A 22,033-nucleotide genomic window follows, 5' to 3' on the forward strand; every position below is an offset into this window, starting at 1 on the left:
GATATTTCACAAGTTTAAAAATGCCCCTAATTTCTTATAAAAAATTGCCCTCTAAATCATATGTAAATTTCCTATCCTGGTACATCCTGATGTGAGAATGTGAATTTGTTCAAAAAGACAAAAAGTAAATAAAAGTGAAAGACGTGTATCATGGTAATAAGAAGTGGGTTATGTTGTTGCCACTTTGCATCCTAATTCGTTGTTATGTCTGCCATTATTCTTGCACAGGCTGAAATGTATGTGCAAGAATGATGACCAAAAAACGACTCATGGGAAAGATGTTTTGAGAACGAATTAAAAATAATATGGTCTATGAATAACCAGGTAATAAGCTGGACCTTGTTAAAGTAATTATTCTATCTGTCACGGTTTGGTCTCTCTTCCTGTTTTAGTTTGAAGTTTCATGTTCCTTGTGGTCCTGGGTTAACTTCACTTCCTGCCTTGTCCTGTGATTGCCTGAGTGTTTCCACCTGTGTCCAATCACCTGCACCTCCCTTGTGTATTTAAGCCCCGTGTGCCTGTCTACCCATCGTTGGTGCACGTTCGTTTGGCTCCTGTTCGTTTTTGTGCAAAATAAAGAGCACATTTCAGAAATCTGAATCCTGCGTTTGAGTCCTGCCTGCCTGCCTTCAACCTGCACCCTCGACACCTGACACTATCAGTAATTGTATTAATACGTTTCAATGTGGGTCAGTTTCTAAAAATTTGAAAGGCACTCACCAATTCCAGCTGTAAGACGTGTATTACACATACCTTATTATTTAATATTACATGGATTCCTATTAGAATAAGTTTAAACTAGACTATTTTGCTAGGTTAACCGGTAGGCACTGCATTCCTAGGTGACAACGCTGACATTTCCTGCAGGCTTGCAAACAATGACTTACATCAATGCGAGCTGGGCGGACTTTAAAATCACCAGGAGATTGTTGTAATGGATAGTAATTTTTTGGAATTGTGAAAAAGAAGCACAAGCAAGTGATGGTTAAAATGAAAGTCTTGCATTTCTGTTTCTGTTTAAAAGTAAAGCATGTTACGATAACTTGGTGAAACTATGGAGGAAACAACATTCAACGTGAGAAAAAGCTGTTAGAATGTCAGTCGCAAAGTGTCTACAGAGAAACTGTAGGTACACGCACTCATGCTGAGGTTGCATGATCAATTATAAGTAGAGTCAGAAAGGAGGAATTACGAACATTGAGCACTACAGGGCATCAGGGCATGGAACGTACCTTGGGTCATTCCACTGCCCACGTTGTCAGTGGGGCTGCAGCCGTTCTGCGTGGTAAGGGTGCCCAGGTCCACCATTTGGTGGAGGCGGAGCTTGCGGCAGTAGATTGATGCTGCTTCTGGTTCTAATGCGATGATCAGCTGCTCTGGGATTTCACGAGACACCAGCCCAGACTACAGAAGAGAGGAATACTAACAACATGAACTTCTGCTGTTGTCAACTTCTCTCCAACAAGAATGGCCCTGTTAGCGCTACAGTGGGACCAATAATTTTGTTGTAAAACCAGTAGGAGGAGAGCTTGTTCATATTAGCAAGTGTGAAGCACAATTCTGCTAGATAACAGAGCTAACAGCCAATGTTGCATTGTGTTTGTGTTTTTTAATGTAAATAATAATAATAATAAAATAAAATCACAGGATGATTTTTTTTTTTTTCCATGCAAAGGCCCGCGACCCACTACACAGTGGGTCGCGAACCACCAGTTGAGAACCACTGATCTAGAGCAGTGGTTCTCAACTGGTCTGGCTCCGGGACCCACCATCACCCCTTAATGACAAGCCGCGACCCAAATCGAGGAACATTCTCAACATTTCAAATTTATTCAAAATCAAGTTCATATGCTTAATTTCATATTCAGGAATTTTAATTATCCTAAAAACCCAATGTCTCCCCCATATCAGAATGGTTTGACCCAACCTGGCACACGCTGCTGAAAACATGGACGGACGAGCCGGCAAAAGAAACGACACTCCGCTGCATTAAAAAAGTCCCTTCAAAATAAAATCACAGGATGTTTTTTTTCTACATTTTTTATTTTCCCATGCAAAGGCCCGCGACCCACTAAAAACGGGTCCGCGACCCACCAGTTGAGAATCACTGATCTAGAGAATAGGTTGCATCATGTCTCCAGGACAACTAACCGATGATGAGATCATTGGAGTTTGGTTCACTGGCCTTCTCCCACCCACTGTCCTTCGTGAGCAGCCAATCAAACGATGCAGATTGCCTGATGCTGAGTCACTGCAGACTCTGTGTTTTACTCACATCCTCCCTCTGTTGGCTCGTCCCTCCATCCCTGCCTCCCACCACCCAGCGCAGCATCAACAAGCTGCCCACCCTTTCTCGTTTCTGCCCTCCTCCCTTCCTCCTCTTTCCGAATGCATACCAGAGGTGTGGTCAGGTCAAAACTATGAGGTCATAGGAGAAGAGAGGAATCTGAATCAGCCCTAAACCACTGCTCAAACGTTTTTTTCATTCAGTACATGAAGATCTTTATGGAATAATTTCTATCTATATTTTGAAACATTCAATTATTTGCTCATTTTCCAAAAATATGATGAGGATTAACCTTGATCTCTAATGAGCATTTATTTTTATTTATTTATTTTCATTTAGCATTGATATAAATCAATCAAAAGCTGTGAAAGACACAAGTGATATGTTTGAAAAGCAGAGTTTCATCAATGCAAATTAGAACATGCTTATGAAGTGGTATTCATATTCATTCATAAGCAGTAGTGACACACAAAAGTCATATCCTATCTTTAAATCTTATTTCATCATGTGTCTTTACTCAAAAAGAAGAAGTAACGCATACTAAGAACGTACAGAGCCAGTGCGGAGATTTAAATCTGGCCAGCAGATACCGACCAATCTCGGTTTCTGAATTGAAGAATATACCTAGAGAACTAAATGCAATTTGATGGAATACATTGAGAGATCGGATCATTCCTGTAGTTTCTGAACCGGCTTACAATTTGATGCAGAACACGTTTTGAGATTATGCAATATATACCCAGAATAATATCACACACTGACCTCTTTTTCACAATGTATTTTATGTAATATTTTTTCTATAATTTATAATAAATATTTATTTATAATCTCATTCAAGATTCGGAATCAGTCACTTGCAACAGCCGTGTTCAGACTAGAGATCCTCTCTGCCTACCTTATAGGCAGCTTCCCTCATAAACTGCTTTGCAGGCATTTTCCAGATGGCAGGAACAGTGATCACCCATCTCACATCATTGTTGTCAAACCCAATGCCTGTCTGATCGCTCAGCTCCTGTAGGTGAAAAAGTAATTAAAAACACCTCAAACCGGTGAGCAAGTTCAAAAAACGTTTAGTGTCACACTGTGGTCAGACCAATGTGTAAAATGTTTTTAAAATGATAAACAACAAGTGCCAGATCAAAAACATAAAAGGGGCAACAGCCAATTAGGACCTGTGGCGAGCTACAGTGTGTACGGGAAGCTGCGATGGCCGCTCCAAGCTCAGCCAATCAGTGAACATTCCTGTGACACGTTCCGCTATTGCAGCAAGCCACACACTGCCTAGTATGCTGGGAATGAGCCCATATTCTAGAGAATGTAATATATACTATGCATCATACTTTTAATACAACAGAAAAGACACTGAAAAAGAAAGAAAAGAAAGAAAAGTGCTGCCAGTTGTGTGTTACCTTTAGTGCCTGCTCCTTAAAGAAGGCTAATGCATATGCAAAAATATCCAGAGCTTTCACTCGCTTTCCATTGGCTGCATGGAGGTCTGTGTCGATGGACAGATTCTGATAGACAGAAGACAGAGTTAAGAGTTGAATGAAGGACACAGATGATAAGATGAAGAGGGCATATGAGGTCTGCAGTCTTTCAGCTATATTCTGTGTTAATTAAACATGATTTTTTTTTAGCAGTGTTTTTGCAGTCTTGCAGTCTAGCAGCAGGGCCTTGGTTGTATCTCAACAGCCTTACTGAAGTAAATATTCATGGTCACCAGAAGATAATTCCTTGTGGTTCCTTTGGGCTTTCGAGGGGATCATTTCTGGTCAATTTGCATAAATCGCGTCTTCGTGCTAGACGGGACGGAGAGGGGGCGTGGCTTATCTCCCTGAAAATAATTGTTTTTTCTCCCCATCAACAATCGCATCAACCATTTCTATCGCAAATTTGTGTTGCTCCTCTCTCATTGAGTCTGTGCATAGACTTTCTATGTAATCCTGCAGCACGTAACATTTTCGTTTGATGTGAACCCACCTCAATACTGGTACATGTAAGCTGACTGTTTTGCTTGTGTACTGCTGCGATGACTTGTGAATTTACTTCTAGGGATTAAAAACATATCTTTGCATCTCTTAAAACTCCACAGCAGACATATCTTCACACTACTGTTGCTACCAGCCATTAGTACCTGCAGAGAACTATGGTCACTAAATAGAGAAAGTCAGCAGTGTGCTGCAGTATTAGTTCAGTGTCACTAAACTGCATCACAATATTGATCACTAGACAGAATGCGACAGAGAGACCAGAATCAAGTGTACTGCTGCTTGGTATAGAAGAGGAAGCCGGGAGAACTGCTCTGTATGTATACACTGTGTGGGCTCAGGGTGTCTGTTTCCTCACGGCAGTAGTGTGGAGCTTCATTTTGAATTTTTCCAGGTAGAGCCATTGTTTGGACTCGCTAGGGTCCAGGTCATGGTAGAAGTCACGTGCCGCGTAGCCAAAACTGTGGAACTTCCTGTCTGGAGTAAGCAGGATCGTGGTTGGAGTCTTCTGATTGGACACCCCAGGGTCCCCGCCTTCCCATCGCCTAGAAGAAAATCAGTTATTAATTAATTGATTGCACAAAAACCTGTACATCTAGTATCTAGTTCAACATTCATAAATAATGAAAAGTCAGCCCATTTCAGTTAATGGAACATTCACAATGTACTTGAACGTCTGTGATGTTGATGTCAGTTGATGAAAAGTCATGTGAACCTCCCTTGTATGCTAATTGAGCTACCACATTATTTCTGGGCAAATGGAAATCAGCTATTATTAGTGTAATCTCTGTTGGGGAAGGTGTGTTATGGGATTGTTATTATATTAAGAGCAGCTGTTGAGGAAGAGGAACTACTTTGGGATAACTGGAAGAAACTGGATGAAACAGCTTTCAGCTGCAAAGAAATAGGATGTAAGTGTGATATCTTTGACACCTAGAAATGCAACTCGCCCTTCCCATTCTATCGGCTCCTCCGAATGAAGCCCCCAGCAGCAAGTGATTCTGGTTTGATTCTGATGTAATTCCACCCCACACCTTCCTGTCTGCATTGCAGTGCTGACCTACCTCATTGTGTGAATGCATTCTGGCTCCTTAATGAAGGCGTAAGCATAACCGCTGGACGTGGTGCCAAAATCAATGGCAACCACCACCACAAAGGACGGCCCAGACGGCACCTGGTCCGTGTCGTTCTGCTGTACAGAAAGAATAGACAGATTTATGGCACTAGACTTACACACACAGGCAATGAATCCACAGCAACACTCTTCACAAGGTACTGAGATCATCAGCAAGTCATATCATTTTATCTAACCATTATAACCCAGATTTATTTTCAAAGTCATTGAATCTGAAATCAACCCTCCTCTGTGCCAACAAACTGGAGCAGTTCCTATGATGTGTGAGCATTTGTCATGGTCATGCTACCGATGATCCTTCTCCTCCACACACTTTGGACTTGGCACTAAGCACTTTTACGACATAATGTCCCGGTCAAAGCTATCATTAAGTTCCTCACATCTTTCGACTGGTAGACCTTAAAACGTTTTTCACAGTGACGCTCCAACTTTTTTTATCAATTGCGCTCTGTAGCACTGGCATTGTTCTTTCTGTTCTTTTCAGCAGCTGATGCTGATACTGTCTTTAACACTCTGGCTTGCTCAAAGTAAGTTGGCATCAGCGGTTCTGCCCTACAATAGTTTTATTTGATCTATTAAACAGGTCAGCAGCCAGGTTGACGGCCTCTTCTTCACTGGCCTTTCTATTCTGTGTGTTGCCTCAGGGCTCCATCCTACATCCTCTATTCAACTCAGACACACCATAAACATGAACATGTCATGTGTTTCTTACGTTGAAAGGATTACCTCCTTCCGACCTACAAGTATCAAAATAACTCAACGGTTAGCTCAAAAGCCACAAAACCAGCCTGATATGAAAGGTCTACCGATGCCGGATTATGCAAAACTATTTGTTACAAGGCAAGTAGATAGTATCACTAGGTGCAGAAGAAGGATGAGTCACCTGGGTATGTGAAGGAGACAGCGGGGTAATTCCAGGGTCACCCATGCTCTTAGCTGGAGAAGGATTAGCCATTGCATCTGTAGAGGAAGACAGGAAATAGACATGTTGTATAATATACAAACTATGATTAAATCAACCTTCGTTAATGAGACGAAAATGTTGGTGGTGACGATGTCACAATACTTTATTTTAAAAAAAACGGACGTACGGACCCATACGGCGGTTATTAAAGTGTCATAATGACATCAACGAACCCAGACCGCTCGGTCAGTGTGGGGGCAGCAGTGGTTCTTGTGCACCGATACGGACTGCGACGACTATTTTACACTTCGGTGAGTGTGCGCTTCCTTGGTTTAGCTTAGCTCTCTCAGTTTAGCTAACTGTTAGCAGGCTAAAGCCGCGGAACTCCAGAGACCGATGAAGACACGTTTAACAGCGGTTTCGAGACACGCGCACTTCAACCAGTTCACACGCCACATCTCGAGAAGACGGTGTTGAGAATGGCTGCTTCATGATCCAGCCCAAAAATAATGTATTGCTCTGATTGTAAGAGGTTAAGGGGTCTCTTTTGTTGGGACAAACAATTTCACAGTGTGGAAACAATAAAGGACCATGACGTTTCCGTTGGCCATGTCAAAAGCATTGTGAGTAAACAGACAACTTAGTGTTGCGTTTAGGTCCCTTGTTCTCATGAAGTCGGCGGAGCTTTACACCCTTGAAAATTTGTTAAATATCCTTGAAAATAAATGCTTTGCAACTTTCCTTTAATGTAATGATTGTCATGTCATTTATATTAGCTCACACAAACACTTCCTCCATTTGTTCCTGGCCCCTCCGTCAAATTTTAGAACCCATTGTGACCGGCGAGTTAAAAAGTTTGCCCACCACTGCTATAGACCTGTCCTAGGAGGGATATCTAATGCACAACCTAAGTACTGCAAGCTAGACTATTATGCAGTTGTAGACACAACACAGAGGGTCCCTGGGCCTGAGAAGGGAAGAAAATGAGTTTAAAATGACTAAATGTGACTAAAACTAAATAAAAAATGCCAAAATTATCACTGTTCAGCTGGCAGGAGTGACTTTCTAAGAAGCATTTACAATCAAATAGTCATGTTAACTAAGGAAGCCCAGGAAGCCAGAGGTTATGCTCCGATGCTGAGCTTGAACTCAGTCTGTCAATGTGAAAAGATGCTGCACAATAACTCCAACTTCATTCAAAGAGCACAAAATGTCTGTTGCACCTGTCTTTAAAACACAATGACATTTCAATTGAATTGGAGATTTTCTACCATCTTTTTCATTAGTCAGGCTTAATAGCCCTCACTGAAAGTGTTCTTTGAATGCACACAATAATAATACTCCCTCGACGCATTGTAAGTGTCTGGCAGAATAGTCTCACGACGGGACGCCATGTCATCCCTCCTATTTTTCTGCCTTGCACACCCTTTTCTCTGGTCCACCCCTACGGAGTGGATGAGTGGTCTGAAGACCCATAATACACTTTGTCAGGCAATTATGGCGCAGAATTATGGACCACCTGTGGCTAGACTCCATCTAGCCACTATGCAGCTTGTCTCTCGACGCCCCCGGCAGCCCACTCTCACAATCACCTTTACAACCTTTAAGTTTGTTTTCCAGACAATTGCCATAAAAAACAATCATGATTAGAGAAGCAAAGCTATTGCCATGGGGCTTGCATTACTTGTGTTTGGTTGAGGCGTTGTTATTATTGTGCTAGCTCAGTTTGTTTATCTCCATGCAATGAGCAAATGTCATTACTAGCAGCTTTTTATTGTGAATGGTTACATTCACATACATGGAGTATGTACATACTGTACAACCAGTTTCTTTGTACAAAACACAGAAAAGGGTGAAGGTAGAAACATTAACAACTATAAAATATATATTGGCAGTGTAACCGATAACCTGTGAAATGCCGATTAACTTAACTAAGTATTCATTTTTTAATAGTTTAATTATCATATTGTGCAATAAAGTTTCACCGGTCATGTTGACTTTATAATAACAGGTTCCTGAATTAATGTTGCACGATGTATCAATACTAAAAAGGTACAAAGCTAAGTGTCTGGCAGAATAGAACAGAAAATCGGAGCACCGGAGGCGGTATTGCACTCGCTTTACCGCATTGTTGTGACGAAAAGAGAGCTGAGGCGAAAGGCAAAGCTCTCGATACCGGTCAATCTTCATTCCGACCCTCACCTATCGTCATGAAGGATGGGTCATGACCGAAAGAACTAGGTCACGGGTACAAGCGGCCTCTCAACGGATTTCATGACCACGGACTTCAGGGCAACGGGCCTTTAGTCATATATCCTGTGATGAGACTTTGTCACCTACTTTACCAGAAAAATAGATGACATACGCTCCTCCTTCTCCAACCCACCTCCTTCCAGTTAGGGCTGGGCGATATATCGGTATAAACGGATATATCGATGTATTTTTTAATGGGATATGGAATTAGACAATTTCGCATACATCGATATATTTCAATTTGCGCTCTGCACTGCTTCTCGCCTTCGCCCCGCCCATCCTCGTTCACGCGCAGAGGGGGGAGGGGCAGGGACACACACGTCAACAAACATGGAGGAAGCAACAACGTCTGCGCAGCGTGCGGAGGAGGAATTGGTTTGTTAAAAAAAAGCAGTGGCTCAGTAATTTGGAGATGGTTCGGATTTAAAGTATCTGATGAGCAACAAAACAATGTTATATGTAGTATATGTATGTAACAGGTTACAGTAGCGTTGCCAAACGTCCCGTTTTACCCGGGACATCCCGAATTATGGGCAATTTTGATTTGTCCCGGCCGGCACAGCTCCAGTCCCGATTTCCAATCACAGCCTGCTAAGTCAATGACGCGCGAAAAACTCCCGGTTGTTGTGACGTATCTGTTAAAATGAGCAGTGAGGCTGGCGCTGCGCTGCTCATTGTGCGCAAAATGCTCCTGAAAACGATTGACCCGAGATATGAGCTTCCCAGTCGCAACTACTTTGCAAGAGAAGCACTGCCAAAAATGTATACTGAAGTCAGGCAGAGCCTTGCTGACCGGCTCGCTAATGTGACCCATTTTGCATTGACCAGCGATATGTGGTCGAGCAGGAGGTGTGAGCCCTACATGAGCGTGACAGTTCACTTCATTCAAGACTGGGAGATGAAAACAAGATATTTTTTATTTTTATGGAGCTTTGTTTTCAAAAAATACTCCTGTTATACACTATTTATGTTTACATATTATTTGAACGGCTGAGCATTTGTTTATTGTTTAATTTATTATTTATTCATTTTTATTTATTTGATTTTGCAACTCCTTACTGAAATAGCTGGTTTCAATTAAACGACTGATGACATGTCATATTTGGCTTTGACTTTGCTTTGACATTTGCGTTCAGGTTTTCTTCCCTTTTAATGTGGGGAAAATATCAGGATATACACCGTATATCGATATCCAGCCAAAATATACCGGGATTTGACTTTTGGTCTATATCGCACAGACCTCGCCTCAATCGCCCTCACTTCCCTGTTTCACACCCCTGTCCCCTAACAAAGTCCTTACCTTAATAACCTCTGCCCGTCCCACCACCTGCCCCCTGGACCCCATCTCATCCCATATCCTACAGTCGATCGCCCCTGATCTTCTTCCCTTCCTCACATGTCTCATTAACAATGCTCTGTTATCTGGCTGTTTCCCCAACACCTTGAAGGAAGCAAGAATTAACCCACTTCTGAAGAAACCCACCCTCAACCCTTCGGAAGTAAACAACTACAGACCGGTATCTCTCCTTCCCTTCCTGTCCAGAACGAGCCATCTTCAACCAACTCTCCTCCTACCTCCATAGTAACAACCTCCTAGACCCCCACCAGTCAGGCTTCAAGGCGGGCCATTCCACAGAGACTGCTCTCCTCGCTATCACGGAACAACTCCACGCTGCTAGAGGCGCCTCGCTCTCCTCCGTCCTCATCCTACTGGACCTTTCTGCAGCATTCGACACAGTAAACCACCAGATCCTTATCGCCGCCCTTCAGGAACTTGGTGTCACAGGATCCGCGCTGTCTCTTCTCTCATCCTACCTTGATGGTCGCACCTACCGGGTAACTTGGGGAGGATCAGTGTCGGAACCTTGTCCCCTTACAACTGGAGTTCCTCAGGGCTCCGCCCTGGGTCCCCTCCTCTTCTCAATTTACACCAACTGCCTTGGCTCCGTCATTCGCTCGCACGGTTTTTCCTATCACAGCTATGCCGACGACACCCAACTAATTCTCTCCTTCCCCGACTCGGACACTCAGGTGGCGGCACGGATCTCTGCATGTCTGACTGACATCTCCAAGTGGATGTCTGCTCATCACCTGAAGATCAACCCCGACAAGACCGAACTACTTTTCTTCCCTGGAAAAACCTCGCCCACCCAGGACCTGACCGTTAACTTTGGCGACTCCGCGTTAACGCCCACTCAGAGTGCCAGGAACCTCGGCGTGACACTTGACTCCCAACTCTCCCTGACTGCCAACATCGCAGCGACGACACGATCCTGTAGATATACGCTCTACAACATCAGGAGAATACGACCCCTTCTCACTCAGAAGACGGCACAGGTACTGAATCAGGCGCTTGTCATCTCCCGCCTTGACTACTGCAACTCTCTGCTGGCGGGTCTCCCAGGTACCGCCATACGACCACTGCAGCTCATCCAGAATGCTGGCAGACTGGTCTTCAACCTTCCGAAATACTCCCACACCACACTGCTTCTCCGTTCACTTCATTGGTTACCAGTAGCTGCCCGCATCCAGTTCAAAACACTGGTACTGACGTATCATGCTGTGAATGGATCGGGACCAGTCTACATCCAGGACATGGTGAAACCCTACATCCCAACTCGCACACTTCGATCTGCATCAGCCAAGCGGCTTGTTCCTCCCTCACTGAGAGAAAAGCACTCGACGAGATTGCGACTCTTTGCTGTCCTGGCTCCCAGATGGTGGAATGAGCTCTCCGATGACATCAGGACTGCAGAGAGCCTCTACATCTTCCGTCGAAAACTCAAGACACACCTTTTCAGACTCTACCTTGACTAAAACACTAGTAAACCGTAGCACTAACAAATGATAGCACTTAAATTGTACTTATAATGGCACTTTTCTATAACATGTTTTGTAACTGCTTATTTGATGAAAATGTACTTTTTTGTTACTTGTGTTCTGAGTTTGTATCTATGTGGAAATGCACTTATTGTACGTCGCTTTGGATAAAAGCGTCAGCTAAATGACATGTAATGTAATGTAATGATGGGGAACTTCTTGGATAACCTTGGACTCAAACAGGGACTTTACACAGCCCCAGTGATCGGGTCAGATTGGGGCAACCTGGTCAGTAGGGCTGGGCATACTAGTTCAACTGGTAAACCGATTTCAAATTTCTTGGGAATGAATTCTTCACACACCGTAATAGATGAAGTAACCATAGAAGCCGTAACGACTTGTCGCTCTTCGGCAGGCATCAAATTATATTGTTATAGGGTTAGGGATGGGTATCGTTATTGTTGTGATACTGGTGCTAAACAGTGCCTGAACCTATACCTTTTTTTAAAGCACAAAACAACACGTTTTTTAAAATAATATATATTTATATAATCATTTTTTTCCTTGAAATTAAAGAATATATCAACTGTTTAAAGAATACTGTAAATAAATACAAAGCATCAGCTTCAAACTTTTTAACTTCAAATTATGAACAATATATTAACTGTTAACAGTTATTGTTCAACAGTTTATTGTTAACACAGAAACAGAAGAGGAGCCTCATTAAACTCACTGCAGTAACCTGTCAGTGCCAACACAACAAAAAAAGCTACAGCAAAATGAGTTTGGTGAGAGAATGTGCTGTTTATTCTTCCAATGTGAGGTCCCATTCATTCACCACCAGCCCCGGTACTCCTCTCTCCCCGTCGGACTACATCAACTTGGCCCTTAGCCCAGACACAGAGCAGAGAAACAAACAGCCGCAGCCACCACATACAAACACACAGGCAACATATATTTTGAGCTATTATCAGAGCTTTCAGATTCGCAACTATGTATGTAATTCACATTCTTTAATGTTGTTTTTATGTTGAATAAAAGTACTGGACTTTTATTTCTCATTTCTAGTCTTTTGATCACTCAAAGCTCTATTACACTTCATGTCATCATTCGCCAGTTAACACCCTTTCATATTCTAATAGGAGGAGCTAAATTACACAGTGACACCTGTCCATCAGTAACTAATATCATACACTGTTGTCACAGCTACACAAAATGTTTTAATGATGAAAGGTTTATGATGAAGTTTAAATGGTGCTTTATTTGAATATATCTATTAATACAGGCTTCGGAGCAAGGCCAAAGTGCATACCTTTAGTAACCCCCCCCCCCCTAAACAGGATAGCTCATGCCAGTCCAGTTGTTGAACTTTTTACTGACAAATATGTTGTAGGAATTGCAATAATCAGCTTAATATGATGAATGAAATAAATAATAATCAGTTATCTAATTAGCTAATGGTAAAGTCTTTTAAAATAGGATATTTTGCACAGCAAACAGTGGTCCATGTCCATGGTTCTGATAAATGCTCCTTTGTGTTAGACCCATTCTGTATCACTTTAAACTACGTTTGAAGAGCCGCTAACACAAAGACTAGCTTTTACTATGCAAATCATGTGCCATGAAACAACTGGACTTTTAAAAAATTTCCTCATACCAACGATTATACACTTCACATCAAAGTAGCTACACAAAGTTACTTTTAGAGAAACAGATGGTGTACAACAAAGACCTTCCTATGAAAGAGCCAAGGCGTCTGACAGAAAGAGACAGCGAGTTCCTGGAGAGGGCACAGCGTTTTGGTCACCCTCACAGGAAATGCTTTCCAACTCTTGGCTGAACAATGGCTTTCCTTCCTGCCTGTTTGCAATGGAAAAGTAATAATAGCAAAAGCTCTGCTTAACAGCCCGTTGCGGGCAGAAACAACGCTCTCTGTCAGCTGGTGCCAGCGTGTGGAAGTGTGCACATGACGGAACAGCCATGCGCAGGCAACGAGTGGTATTGTAGAAAAAAACCATATATATATAAAATTCCAGACGTTTTTGGGAGGGGCAGGAGTGGCGTTTGGAGGGGTGGGGTGCTTGTTCAATGGTAGAGGAAACACTAGGTGTGTGCATATTTAATCACTGTATGAATTATGGGTAAGTATTCTCAGCTCAGCAGTGCATTATTCATTTAAAAAAAGATCTGTCCAAGCTGGCATGCAGCTAACAAAAGACAACATTTCATCCTGCTTTATGTTGACTACTAACTCATCAGGAAAATGCTGTTCTTTCCTGTGATGCAGGCCTTTTATCAACAGACACCACCCACAGGTTTTACAGATGTTTTATTATGACAGATGTGAGAAAAACAATATAAACTTCCTCCCAGCACAAGGCCTAAGGCCCCCAATAACCCCCCATATCCTCCACATCGATGCCAACCGCAAATAATTCAATGTTAAAATATTCAACCGCAAAAAATTCAACCTCAATTAATTCAACCGCAAAGAATTCAACCACAACATCCGGGACCTCAAGGAAGAGCAATCGATTCAAGATTCAAGATCAGGAGTGTGCGTCAAGCAAAAGGAGCGAGCACCCAATACAACTTGGGCTTGTCGGCAGGATTGTTGCCATATCCAATAATAACGGGGCTTTAACTCTTCTTTATGCCATTAGTGTGGAAACGTATGAAGAAATACATAAAAGAACATATAATGTTCACCCTGAACCAAAACGTTTTCTTGCCACTGACGATAGTATACAAATCAGCAGACCACCCTACAAGCCCGGTTGGCCGACAGCGTAGCGCAGCTGCCCTACGACATAATGTTATTTTGCTCGACAGGTTTCCAATCCAGGTTGTGGCGAACTTTGAATAAATGTTCTTTTATGTATTTCTTCATACGTGGCAGTGATGTAGTGCTCACTTATACAATCGTTATCGCCTTTATGGCCTTTAAAGCCTCGCATTAAGACGTGCATCCCTTTATTTAAGATGCTACGCTACTTGTAGGTCGCTGTGTTGTGCCAGATCCTCAATAAAGTTTACCCATGGTCATGAAGACTCATTTAACGTTACGTGGACTTTGAATGCCGCTTAATACCCAACTGAGATCGGCTTGTGCCGCTCAGAAAAAGGATCCTTGCACCGACCACTTTCCGCACTCTGCGCTACTGCGGTTATTCCTGCATGTCTTGTCGGGGTTGGCATGATGATGGGATAAAGGAGAGTTTAAGCCCCGTTATTATTGGACATTGCTACAATCCGGTCACCATGCTGCCGACAAGCCCAAGTGTTGCTCGCTCCTTTTCCTTGACGCATGCTCCTGATCTTGAATCTAGATGTGTTGTTCTGTTGTGGTTGAATTTTTTGCGGTTGGTCCTTCTGCTGCTAATTAAAGACACACCTCTTCAGACTTTATCTTGACTAAAGACACAAATTGTAGCACTTAAATTGTACTTATAATGGATTTATCTATAGCAAGTTGTAAATCGGCTAATTTGATGGAATTGCACTTTCTTGTATCATGTTCTTCTTCGTTCGTATCCTTATGGTTGACATGCCCTGTAAAGTCTGCCTTATATCATTATCCTATTGAGGTTTTGGTAGGCTGGGGTCCACGATATGGTTGTCATGCCATGTTGTCAGATAAGGTGGTGTTGTGGCAGTGATATCTTTTTCTTTGATTATTTTAATGTTCATTAGTAAGGTTCCAAAACCTTTCTCATCACACGTCTTCCTAACATACAGCTTTGTGTATTGAAAGTGAAGAGATGTACTCAGTTCATTGTAGTAAAATGAAGTTTTATTGTTGTGGCAATGTTAATCACATTAAAAGTAATCCCAGTAAATGTTTTGGAAAAACGCCAGAAAGATTTTGTAGAGCAGACTGAAGGGTCTACAATAGGCATTGTATAAGAGAATGTCAAGCTGATTCAGGAAACATTACAAATCATAGTGAACCACATGCCATGGGCATGTTCTAGTCAATGACATTCATGAAAAGGATCCTACCTAAACGTTTTTGCTACAGAGCAGGGGTCTTCAAATAAAATGTGATGATGCCCAGTTAGACAACATTTCTAGAAGCAAAGGTCCGGTAGATCATAATGTGACTACTTAGTGTGATTTATATAGAGGAATAGAGTGGTATCAACATCTGCATGTAATCAATACAACGACTAACAAATCAGATGAATATAGGACGATTCAAAAGCTCCTTTGACAATATTTACGTAACAAAGAACTGAACATACCGTAAATCCTCAAATAGTGGCCGGGGCTTTTATTTACAGAGGCTGCACAGCGCACCGGCCTGTATTTGGGGCAGGCTTGTATTAGGGGCAAGCCTTTATTTCTTACTTACCGGTATCTTCTGTTATAGAATTGTATTATTTAAATAAAATAATGGGCATAATTACAGTAGGCTAATATCATTCATTGCATATGCGTTCAGCACTTCCTGCAACCATTTACCGATAGGCTACTGGTAGAATGAAACCGGTAGACCTATAGCTAATCAACTTTCTGGAGACTAACCATTTAGAAATGAATCAGTAATAAACCATAGTGTCAGTCTTAAGATACATCGTTAATTGCAGATATTTTTCAATGTTCTCAATTACAATCAAGCGAGTCAAAAATTTCACTCGGCCAAAAAAAAGGTTTATCGCGTATAGCGCTTTATTTGCAGTGTCAACGTAACAATAGATATCTGGTCCTGTCAAAGGACAGCAACCACAGAACGAACAGGAGACACTTCAAATTAAACCAAATGGCCAGGACTAAGACCAAGACTAGGTCTGTCATATCACGCAACTACCAAATTCATCAGCAACATCTGAATGGGCATAGCCATTACGCTACGGTCAAATGGAGCAAACAAACTCCGAACTAAATGGACCTTGCAAAATAGGTCTACATCTAAACATAATACTTAGGTCTACATCCGAAGCTCACCAGTAATGAGGGAACATTTGTACAGCTATTCGGCGTCCCCCTCAACATCCTCTTCCCCATCCTCATCATCGAGAACAACAAGTTCATTATTAAGCAGCTCCTCCTCATCGTTCTCCTCATCCTGGGCTACTTGCGGGCGGTTCTCCTCCCCCCACTGCTGGAGCTGCGCCAGCACATCGCTACCAGCGGCGCATGGCTGTCCCGCTTTGAAGCAATGGATGAGACGCGCCTTCATGAACAATAACAAATTCGCCTAGTAGGCCTACGTGGTAAAATGTATTTTTTTTATTGGCAACAGTCCATGAAATTAGCCAATAACATTAAACATAGGGAGAACATGTATTAATGAAAATAAAAAAAAATCTGCCCGAAGAGCAACTTCAGTTGTTATGGCATAACACTGGTATAAACGGTATGTGAGGGTTGAGAATTCATGTTAGGGTTGTCCCGATACCAAAATTCTGACTTCGACACCTGGCAAAATATTTTACTTACTTTCGATACAATACCACAAATAAGATACTGTAATATTTATCGACAAAAAAAAAAAAACGACAATGAAAATTGCATCTAGTGTGTATTGTACAATTTTGTGTGCATTCTGACCGTATGATCACATAAGGCTACATGAGTGAAATTGTAGGTCATTTTGCATGTTTATACTTCTGCTGGACTATTCAGTAACTTTTTTGCTGTCTTGCTTTGTCTTGTGTTGCACTTGCTTGATGTTTGAAAAAAAATGCTAGGAAAGTTGTTGTCAAACCAACACAGCTACAGGGCTGCCATCTCACACGGTTTCCCCGTGTGACACATTCTTTTGCATGTTTTCACACGCACTTACGCCACACATGTGATTTATTATGCAGAAAAACAATCCGCGCTGGTTCATCTCCAACGTCGCAGACGGTAAATGGCGCATATGTGACGCTGCACTTTGATTTGCTGGTGTTGTCATAAACAAACTATGCGGATTTCAACAGGTTTCACAGAGTTTAGCCGCTAGCAAGACGTCTCATTAGCAATGTTAGCAAGCTGGTTATAACACGCTTGGACATTGATGCTACCAGTAAGTGCTCTCTCGTTGGCTTCTTTGAACGCTACGGCCGGGGGGGGTGGGTGAACGCTACGTGCGCGAATAGTCGCGTCATTTACCGTCGGCGAGGTTGAAGATGAACCAGCGCAGATTGTTTTTAGCATGAGACGCAAAAGCGTGTGTCGGGGAAACTGAGAGATTGCAGCCCTTTTAGCTATGTTAGCTAGCTTGACAACAACAGTCAAACATCAGCAAATGCAACACAAGACCAAGCAGACATCCTTTTACCCGGACATTTCCTCTTTCTGAGACCAAAAAAATGCGTAAAATAATAAATACTATATTAGTATTTCCAGATCTCACTTCTGGCATCTTTTCTTTCAACAAGCCGAGAACAGCCCCTGAGATAACTCTCTTTGAGTGACAGCTGCCTGTTGCATGTGAGAGCTGGTAGCCCCCGCCCATGTAGTCAATGCGTGCAGGCAGCCGGATAGGGAGCGGAACATGGGCTGGGCTCTGGTTGCTGCTTTTTTAATGAACTACCAGTTAGGGGTGGGCGATATAGACCAAAAGTCATATCCCGGTATATTTTTGCTGGATATCGATATACGGTATATATCCCGATATTTTTCCACATTAAAAGGGAAGAAAACCTGAGCACAAATGTCAAAGCAAAGTTAAAGCCAAATATGACATGTCAGTCGTTTAATTGAAACCAGCTATTTCAGTAAGGAGTTGAAAAATCAAACAAATGAAAAAGGAATAAATAATAAATTAAATTAAACAATAAACAAATGTTCAGCCGTTCAAATAATAATATGTAAACATAAATAGTGTATAACAGGAGTATTTTGCACATAAGGTGCACATATAAATAAAAAAATCCTGTTTTCATCTCCCAGTAATGAATGAAGTGAACTGTCACGCTCATGTAGGACGCTGGTCAATGCAAAATGGGTGACATTAGCGAGCCGGTCAGCAAGGCTCTGCCTGACTTCAGGATACATTTTTGGCAGTGCTTCTCTTGCAAAGTAGTTGCGACTGGGAAGCTCATATCTCGGGTCAATCGTTTTCAGGAGCATTTTGAATCCGACTTGTTCAACAGTTGCAACAGGGACCATATATTTAGCAATATGATAGGACAACGCTTTCGTTATAGTACACCACTTGTCACTTTTCTTTTCATAAGGCACACTGCGGGAAAATGAGGTTTGCAGTGAACTTTGTTTTGGGGCTGGAGCTTGTTCAGGTTGTTTCTGGCGTGCGGCTTCTGCAGCGCGCAGTTTCACACACTTTTCGTATAGCAGTTTGTGCCATTGTTTTAGGGGGGGGGGCAGCGCAGAATGAGCAGCGCCAGCCTCACTGCTCATTTTAACAGATACGTCACAACTTCACAACAACCGGGAGTTTTTCGCGCGTCATTGACTTAGCAGGCTGTGATTGCTAATCGGGAATGGAGCTGTCTCGGCCGGGACAAATCAAAATTGCCCATCATTCAGGATGTCCCGGGTAATACGGGACGGTTGGCAGCCCTACTGTAACCTGTTTATGGCACTCCCTACCTATATCGTTGTTTTGTTGCTCATCGGATACTTTAAATCCGAACCATCTTCAAATTACTGAGCCACTGCTTTTTTTAACGAACCAATTCCTCCTCCGCACGCTGCGCAGACGTTGTTGCTTCCTCCATGTTTGTTGAAGTGTGTGTCCCTGCCCCTCCCCCTTCTGCGCGTCAAAGAGTATGGGCGGGGCGAGGGCGAGAAACAGTGCAGAGCGCTCCGGGTCGGCAGCTTGCTTTCAGAGCACAAATTGTAATATATCGATGTATGCGAAATTGTCTAATTCCATATCCCATTAAAAAATATATCGATATATTCGTTTATACCGATATATCGCCCAGCCCTACTACCAGTACTAAAAATATTCAAAATCGTACCGTCTTCAACGTAAGGGTACCGCGGTACCTTTCTAGTACCGGTACACCATGCAACAATAATTCAGACTTGTTAAGTGAAAAATTGGACTACAAAACACATATTTGAATTTGAACCGTTGAATGTTTGGCATCTCAAAACATACAAGCTTTATCTGAAACCTGACATGGCCTACAAGGTTAGTTCTGCATATCAAGATGCACTGATCATGAACACAGGACCTCTTTTAGGTTGCTGTGAAAATACAAGACAAACACAAATTAGGTTGCTGACTTCACAGGGAAATCAAATCAGACTCAAACATGTTTACTTTGGTTTTAGAGGTGCTGAGCTTAATGTTATCTGTCAAGCTCAGTGACACACCCAATTGCATATGACATGTGGGTGCTGTCGTTTGGAATGATTCTGCAAAATCCTGCTGCAAGATAAGGCAGCTTGGTTTTACTGCAGGGGAGTAGGGCTACAGTCAGAGGTCAGATGAGTGATGACCGCCTCATGGGAATAATATCAGTCTCTTACACAAGTTGTATCAAGGCTTAGAAGGTGTCCTTGAGTCACATATAAACTGCTGGTGGTGACAAGCATGCTTATTACACAGACACACATCTATACATACATGATTGGCCGTTATCTTACAGTATGTATGAAGCGCTGCCTTCACAACTAAGTGATAGTAACATCCCGTTAATGTCCTTGAAGAAGACAACAGAATAAATGTAGCTGTAGTCTTTCTAGTATTCATGTTATCAACCCACAAGTTGATAGATGTTTACTAGCATTCATTGCTAACTTTAGGAGTTCAAGTTGCAGTAAGTGTGGTACTGAGCTCTCATCCCTGCAGGACATCGCCGGGCTATGCTTTTAGTCTCTGTGGCCTAAATTTCTCCTGAGGATAGAACATTTATGTTTAGCCTTAATTTAAAAGCGTGTTCACTGGAGTTCCAACGCAAATTAAAAGAATTTGAAAAAAAACTCGCCTTCCACAAACTACTAAGCAAAATCATGGTTCTAAATTGATTCAATTTATACAATATGTCCACAAGCAACATCCTGCAGAAACCTCGCGTCGGTACAGAAATACATGAGCATCCACAGGGATAAAACGTTGCTCGGTGTGAACTTTGCGGTAAAAATATTTGCATAGGATCTTAAATAATGACTAGTAATTATTACACGTGAGTGCGTTCAGGAAAGCAAGCAGCAAACACGATAAGGCGTCTGTCTGCCTGTCACATCATAGCGGCAAACTTATTTTCCATCCACCTTTCTAGCATGACTAAACGCTTCGACACGAGCCCGTTGATGAACGCACCTCAGAGCACTACCCGGGGGGGGGGGGGTCCCGCGCTACCTGAGGACGTGATGCAGACTATTTTTGCTGCATTGAGTCACACGACTCCGCCGGGACGGGTCACGTGACCCAATCGTGCGTTATGCAGAAACAGGGACCCTTCGGTCTGAATCTGAAAAAACGCAGTCGGGAAACGATACGCTTGTAATATCGCCATGTTTGCTGGTGGAGGCCAGGAGGCGAGGCCCAGCCCACTGCGGCTGCCCCTGGAGCGCGAGCTTCACGGCTCCTCCAGCCTCCGCGCCACGGACATTTTCACTGACGATAACACCGTCAGTCCAAACAGCCTTCACCCCACTGCGGAATGTATCTAAACTGTACGTGAACGCGCCCCGCGGGACGACCACACTAAATCCAAAGTGCATACGTGCACGCGCAATGATTGCTCACTGGGATAGGACAAACATAAAAAACACTGTTAAAACGACTCATTTACCTGTTAGTGTCTCCTCTTTCGCCGTTTCCCTCTCAGTCATCATGTCCCGCAGTTTCACCTCCTCCCGCGCCTTCTCCCCGATACAGCTACACCAGGCAATCGTCCCGCGCGACTGGGGACCCCGGGCCGCAGAGCAAGCAACTTCTCAAACAGCCTGCGAAGAAGAATCTTACGTCCACTTGGATTGCACGTCGCCTCGCCGCTTACTGTTCGATGGACAGGGCGTTTAAACCGCATGGACGAGCTCTGGGGTCTGGAGTTTTTTTGGGGTGGATGCGGGGGGGGGGGGAGGGGACAGTGAGGCTACGCACGTAGAGAGGATGTTAGACCCCAGACTGCTGTCTGCTCTGTCCGCCCCTCCCACCATACGCACTGCTGTCCAGGACAGGAAATCCGGCTGCTGCAGCTCCAGATTACCGGAGGGGATGCTGTGCCCTCCAGCAGCCCCTCGTTACTGAGTCCTAATTCCTTTAGGAACTTTGTTAAGAAATATATAGAGGTATAACTATGTGACCACACCTTTCTCTCTGTCCCAATTAACATAATGTATTAGGATAGATGACACGCCCGTGCTCAGTTTATTCCCTGTGGGTTTCTAATGAGTAAGGTCAAATCTGAAAAATGCAAGGTGTGGTTAAAGCCTGTGTTAGACCTGGGGTCCCCAACCATTAGATCGGTCTATGGGCCAATGAGTACCGGGCTGCATCACAGAAACAACATTTCTATGTTTCTTTGGTTGGGGGACCCCTGTGTTAGACTAAATCAATGGAACTGAATGAATTTAACAAAATTACATTTAAGCATATGCACGAGGACACATGTCATCAAAAGTAATTTACAGTTGGTCTAAAGAGAAATATTGATTGCGCTAAAACCGGTGCGGCCATGTGGCGTGCCCCACCTTGAGCACCCTTCATTGAGCCAAACAAAAAAATAATAATAAAA

General features: G+C 42.9%; 1 protein-coding gene across 2 annotated transcripts in view; it reads right to left on the bottom strand.

The window, feature by feature from the left end:
* The window catches only part of hspa12a (heat shock protein 12A), a 44,992-nt gene extending 23,611 nt beyond the window's left edge, over positions 1-21,381 (bottom strand). The window contains exons 1-7 of one of the 2 annotated variants that reach the window (XM_037465156.2): positions 21,089-21,381; positions 6,294-6,370; positions 5,340-5,464; positions 4,634-4,820; positions 3,697-3,801; positions 3,183-3,299; positions 1,233-1,404 (exon numbers count right to left, since the gene is read on the bottom strand). In XM_037465156.2, coding sequence (XP_037321053.2) covers positions 1,233-1,404; positions 3,183-3,299; positions 3,697-3,801; positions 4,634-4,820; positions 5,340-5,464; positions 6,294-6,370; positions 21,089-21,131 — 826 coding nt within the window. In that variant the 5' untranslated portion in view covers positions 21,132-21,381. Of the gene's footprint in view, positions 1-1,232; positions 1,405-3,182; positions 3,300-3,696; positions 3,802-4,633; positions 4,821-5,339; positions 5,468-6,293; positions 6,371-21,088 lie in introns of both variants that reach the window. The other variant, XM_037465155.2, reaches the window with a different exon arrangement.
* Positions 21,382-22,033: the final 652 nt, after the last annotated feature.

This window comes from Pungitius pungitius, chromosome 13, assembly GCF_949316345.1.
Source record: "Pungitius pungitius chromosome 13, fPunPun2.1, whole genome shotgun sequence".
Taxonomy (NCBI): domain Eukaryota; kingdom Metazoa; phylum Chordata; class Actinopteri; order Perciformes; family Gasterosteidae; genus Pungitius; species Pungitius pungitius.